At 49.4% G+C, this 6000-nt stretch overlaps 1 protein-coding gene across 1 annotated transcript; it reads left to right on the forward strand.

The window, feature by feature from the left end:
* The first annotated feature begins 2425 nt into the window (after positions 1–2425).
* LOC148825672 (uncharacterized) lies at positions 2426–5517 on the forward strand. The gene is made up of 5 exons (XM_088926225.1): positions 2426–2477; positions 3758–4084; positions 4299–4577; positions 4668–4955; positions 5195–5517. The coding sequence occupies exons 1-5, from the start codon at positions 2426–2428 to the stop codon at positions 5515–5517; spliced, it is 1269 nt and encodes a 422-aa protein (XP_088782351.1).
* The last annotated feature ends 483 nt before the right edge of the window (positions 5518–6000 follow it).

The raw sequence follows: 6000 nt of genomic DNA on the forward strand, positions 1-6000 counted from the left end.
ACTCGTGTATTCGTCGTATCCCGCGTGCGGGTATTTCATTTTTCTGCAGATTACCTAACAGGATTCTGCCAGTTTATTTCACTCATTCATTTACGGGATCTGATTATTTTTAAAGCATGGCCTTAAACTATCCTGTAGTCGCTCGTTCTAAGAAAAGTCACGGAGACACTCTGAGGCGACGGCACATTCTCCACCCTGACCCGTGCAAATCAGGTTTCTGATTAGGCCCAAAGCCAACGGATTGCCATATGTATAATTCGTCACGGGTCTGCTATTTAAAAGAGTTTCGCAGGTATCCCCCCGGATATCGGTGTGGCAATGGGCGGAGTTATGGGTAGAAGCTAAAGCCTCGCTGTTCTGATCTTATTCTCACGTAGTAGGCGGTACTTGTATCGCTGTAATGTGCATATAAACTGTCGGAAACTCGGCAGACAAGCCGGGATGGCAGAATAGCTGATACGCAGTACAGAGCCGGCGGACTGGACACGCAGGTGAGTGTCCGAGGACCTCAGACATCACTGCTGGGGGGGGGGGCAAATAGCATATCAGCCGGGATGAGTCTGAAATCTCTCGGGCGAGCGTGTTGCTGCAGGACAGAGCTGTGTGCTGATCCCGGCACCTTCCTCAGCGCGGAGGTGCGACTGATCCTCAGGTGGGAAGAGCTCGATTTTAACTGCTGCAGGCTGCATCATTCCAGACAGACGGGAGTGGATTTAGAAAGGAGGCGAGCAGCTCTCCATTTTTCGATTTCTGTGAACCAAATGCTCAGTCCCCCTGCTAGTTTTAGATAGAAAATGCACACACGTATTTGGCGACTAGAAAGTGCGTGGTTGTTTTTTTTAGCCGTCTCGTCATTCGCTTAGAATCTTTTTGGACTAGTCCTTTTCCGTTTAAATACGCGTCTCTCTTTGCTTAAAAGTTTAAAACGCGTCGGGTTTTGTAAAGGGAAAGTGCTTCAAGTGGAGTAGACATGCCGGAGTTTTCGTGTTTTGTGGATCTGCGGATGCGCTACTGTACCTCGGCACAAATAAAAGGGTTTTGTTCTTCCTTGTTCTGACAGGAGGGTGTTAAAATAGGTTGATGAAGAGGGCTCGTGAACTCTATCAAGCCTAACGGAGCCCTTCACCTCCGATAGTCTTTTTCTGTCGACATAACTCCGTTTTAAATCTTTTTAAGCACACTAAACTGCTGACTTTCAGTTCATAAACCACCAAGCGGAAATAGAGCTTTCTTGCCAGCTGAAAGCATCTTCTAACACCCTCCCGAGACCAAGCAGGCTACACTCGTACACTCCCTCGTACACTTCGAAATATTCTAGATTTGTATGGGCTTTTTAATGAGTTAAAAATCCCCGAAAGGTTTCAGTTGGACCAAACTCACAGAATTGTGCCCGAGCGTATACACACGCGTCATCTCGCATTTCTGAGAGGTATTAAAATTCAGCATCTAAATGCGAAAGTCTGGCGTCGGTATAAACTCGGAGTTAATAAATATTCCATCCTAACAGCACTTTGACCTTTTTAAAAATATTCGAGAACAACGGGGTGTATGGAATGTGAAAGATGGCGGGGAAAGGCTCCTTTCCCCCACCCGCTTGGTCAAACCGGGGATCCCCAGCGCTGGACCTGGTGACCTCCACAGACCTGGTTTTCACTCCCTAAGGGACCCTAAGAAGTCGCTTCGCGGCGATATTTGCGATAGTTTCTAGATACACGTGTGAGATTTCATTTCCCCTTCCAGCAGTCGAGGCCGAAATGTTGTCTCTTTTCTTTTTTTTTTCAGCGCGGAATAAACCTTTACCCGTTCCCTCTCCTTACGACGTCCATGTAGCCGAGCGCTCGACTGGACCCCAAAACCACCAGGCGTGTGTTTGTGGGCCACCAGGCCCCGGATCCCCGAAAACACTTGGTTGCTGCTGAGAACAGGTTGAAATCCGTGAAGTCGCCCCCGTCCTACACACAGTGAAACCCACCGCGCTCGACGGCTCTGCGTGTGTGCCGGTTTGTGCCGTTGCAAGTTGCTCCCGAGCAGTTTCAGGTCGCTTTCCTTTTTTTCAGGAGACCCAGGACTCTGTGGCATAGCCTCCTGCAAAAGACACAGACTCAACTGATTTGTTTTTGTCTTCTGAGCGGGTGGAACCAGCGTTGTAGTGTTTCATTGTTTATCTGAGATGTTACCTTCTGCCCAGTCACAATTTTTGTTTTTGCCTTGGGGGGGGAATCCAAGCTGTTAATCTGTCTTTCCATTTGTATTCTCTACCCAGTTTATATTCACTTATGGCAGGAGGGGGCAATGACAATTTTCTTGCTGAAACATCTCTTATCTCCCCCCCTTACAGACCAGCGCGGTCTTTGCAGCGACCGTTCAGTGTCGCTTCAGCTGCAGATTGGGAGAGTCGAGTCTCGTCCGGGATCCTCCTGGCAGGATGGCGCTCCCGACAATCCCTGCTGCCTTTTTACTGGTGCTCTGGACCACGGGTGGGTGACGCTCCAGGCTTTCGATTCAAGTTCCCTTCAGATTCCAGCTGGAGTTCAGTTTCCTCCACCGTCGCGACACGATCCCGGAGGCGCCGGAACAGTTCTTACATTTAGCCAGCAGGTGTATCACCCTGCAGCTCCCAGCTGGCAGCCCCTCCCCCCACTGAAACTCAGCTAGTGTAAGCCTGGTCAGTACCTGGAGGGGAAACTCCTGGGAAAGCTGAGGCTGCTGCTGGAAGAGGTGTTAGTGGGGCCAGCAGGGGGTGCTCACCCTGTGGTCTGTGTGGGTCCTGATGCCCTGGTATAATGACTGTGACACTGGACTGTAAAAAGGTGCCGTCCTTTGGATGAGATGTAAAACCGAGGTCTGACTCTCTGTGGCCATTAACAATCCCAGGGCATTTCTCTGAAAGAGTAGGGGTGTAACCCCGGCGTCCTGGCCAAATTCCCCCCCTGGTCTTTACCTATCATGGCCTCCTAATAAACCCCATCTCTGAACTGGCTTCACCACTCTGCTCTCCTCCCCACTGAGAGCTGGTTTGTGGGGAGAGGATTGGTGGACTATGCCTGCCATTGCATCATCCAGGTGGGGGCTGGATGGGTGAGTGTCCAGTGTTTTGCTGATATGTTATTAAACCACTTAGGGCAGCTTAGTACATGGTTATCAAAGCAAAACATCCTGTTTAATCCAGTTCTCTGTGTATTTTCCATGTTTATTGTATTTGCTTTTAAAATAGTACAGTTTGTTTGTTTTTTAATGCGAAGCAGTTTCTTATTCTTTATTCTTTATAAATACGTGGCTCGAAGGCTGGTTTGATGTTTTTAAACATTCTTGAACTGCTTATTCAAAATGAGAATGAGAGACTCCCTTGTCTCTTTATTTGAACTATTTGAAACTTTATTTCAGTTTTCTTAAAAAAAAAAGACAACTCACAGCTACCAAGTTCGGACCTGCCAATTAATGCTATTTTAACAGTGCAGTTGTGGTTACATCGGCAGCTCTTGTGGTTACACTGTGAATAAGGAGACAATTATTTTGACTGGTCACAATAAAAGCCCAGAAATACCGGTATTCAAATGAGATGGCTAATTGATAATATCCTCACCGGAAGACACTGAAATTACACCATCCGTTAGTGTAACTCACCGTAAACGCGGGGGGTTTCAGTGTGCGTGCGTAACTTCTTGGAGCTGACAGCAGGTTGGGGGGAGGACGGGGGTAGCATGTCTCCCCTTGGTGATCCCCAGGCCTCTCTGAAACCGCGTCTGTTGTTTCCCAGAGTCCTGTGCTGGCCCGGTCACTGTGAGATTTTTGGACTCGGCTACACTGCCCTGCATCTCCAAGGATCCAGCCCCTGTGGACCAGCCTGCTGTAAAATGGGTGTTGTCTACAGGAAGACCTGTGCTGTATGTCGAAGGTGGAAGACTTCATTCTGGACCCGGGTTCGAGCACAGAGCCCAGATGTCCGGAGACATGGCCAGACAGGGAAATTACTCCCTGACCATCGCTGCTGTGACGTTCTCCGACACGGGCCTGTATGAGTGCTATCGGGAAGCCGAGCGAGACCACCTGCAGTTCCTGGAGGACACTTATCTCACTGTCACAGGTAACAGCTCACGAGTCTCGGTTTTAACAGCGTCCAGCTGAGCCCACTGTGGGAGGTGTCTGATAATGTTCACATCTGGAAAATCTTCTCCCCAGTTCTTACACTGTCCATCTTTATTAGACTCCAAGGCTGTTTTCAATGTTCTTTTCAAAGTCTGCAAACTAAAATAATCCAAACCCAGCTGACATTCTGATGTTCATCTCTCTGCTTTCAGCTCATGAAGAAAATGTCACCCATCAGTCTGGAGCCTCTCTGTCTCTCCCTCTCCACACTACTGGTCCAGTGGAGGTGCTGTTTGATCCTGCAGGATCTACCCAGTCTTCCAGAGTCTTACTGAGCAGCGCAGGGCCCCCTGACCCCGGGTATGAACACAGAGTGTCAGTGCAGAACAGCTCTCTGACACTGCGCTCCCTCACTCCAGCTGATCAGGGGAGCTACACAGTGAGGGACCTTCAGGGAAACACTATCAGCACTGTGACAGTCACTGTGGGAGGTGAGCAGATCTACAGTAGGGTCACTAGAGGGCTCTGTATTCTTGACAGAGTGTGTTCTTATATCATCCTCTGTCCTGATTGTCTTTCAGCTCACAGAGTCACTGTCACCCTGCAGCCTGGAGCCTCTCTGTCTGTCCCTCTGCTCACTGGAGAGCCAGTGGAGGTGCTGTTTGATCCTGCAGGAGGTGGAAACTGGACCTCAGTGTGCTCTGTCCAGAACAGCACAGCCAGCTGTGTCCCCCAGTACAGAGACAGAGTGTCAGTGGAGAATCAGGAGTTGAGACTGCAGGACCTGAGGGCGTCTGATGAGGGGATCTATACAGTTTTGCTCTCACACATCCAGAAGGCCGTCAGCACTGTCTCTCTCACTGTGGAGGGTAAGACTAGACTGAGGTGCAGAGGAACTCCTCAAATCTTGTAACCCTTAACTTGTTCTCAGTCTGAGGTTTTTAACCGCAGGACATTCTCGAGTGTAAAGAGTTTCTCCTGTTCTTGATCCTGTGGAGAGAGATCAGAGGTGTGTCTGCTGGTCAGTATCTCTATCGGAAGAGACTCCTCATGTCTTCTTGAAGGTGTGACGAGCTGTGTTTTGTCTCCTCTGTGTTTCCTACATCAGACCATCTTCGTCACAGGTCTGTCGGAGTGATCGCTGGTGTCACTGGTGTTGGTGTTGCTGGAGTCATCCTGGCAATCCTGGGAGTATGGGTCGGGATCAGGAGATCAAGGACGACGATCAGGAATGACGGGACCTATGAACTGACAAGGAGAGATGATGCCCCGAATGACAGCAGCTCAGCAATCAGTCCTCCAGCAGATCAACCAGAAACTGGTAGTCAGAATGGAGTCTGTCCTCAGGTCCCTGGTGTCAAGGTGACTGAGGAGACAGGAGACGGACACTCTGGTCCTGTTGTCTCCAATGGACACAGACTGCAGGGGTGATGAGGAGAGTCGGTGCAGTATATTGGGGGTGTAGCGGCAATGCTTGTTAATAAGACAGAATTAAGTGTTGCTGTGCTTTCCCAAATGAGGCCTCATCTCTCTGTTCATCTCTGTGGTGCAGCCACAGAGAAACTATTCATGCAGGCTGATTTAAAGATGTTTTCTTTTGATAAGGGACAGCTCCCAAAGGGGGATACACTTAGCTAAGCCTGGCTATCATGATCAATGGTCATCCATTGGCGCCTATCTGTCTAGGGAGTGCCAGATGGACATCTGGACTGCATTCCTAAGTGTCAGGAGTAAGTGACTCATATATCACCTTGATCAACCAATCAGGGACTGGTAGGGCCGAGTAACCCACGCGGGAGTCTGATGCCCATGGAACCTTCAGCCAATCAACGAGCTGAAGTTCCTCCAGGTAAAAACAGGCAACACAGAGAGCCTGAGAAGAATTCTGTGGACTTTTCTAAAGGGAGTTCAAAG

Source organism: Atractosteus spatula, chromosome 10, assembly GCF_055471065.1.
Source record: "Atractosteus spatula isolate fAtrSpa1 chromosome 10, fAtrSpa1.hap1, whole genome shotgun sequence".
NCBI lineage: Eukaryota > Metazoa > Chordata > Actinopteri > Semionotiformes > Lepisosteidae > Atractosteus > Atractosteus spatula.

Coding starts and splice junctions, on each gene's coding strand:
- LOC148825672 (XM_088926225.1), top strand. CDS start 2,426: ATGGCGCTCCCGACAATCCCTGCTGCCTTTTTACTGGTGCTCTGGACC. Junction 4,085..4,298: donor CACTTATCTCACTGTCACAG/GTAACAGCTCAC, acceptor CTCTGCTTTCAG/CTCATGAAGAAAATGTCACC. Junction 4,956..5,194: donor TGTCTCTCTCACTGTGGAGG/GTAAGACTAGAC, acceptor TTCCTACATCAG/ACCATCTTCGTCACAGGTCT.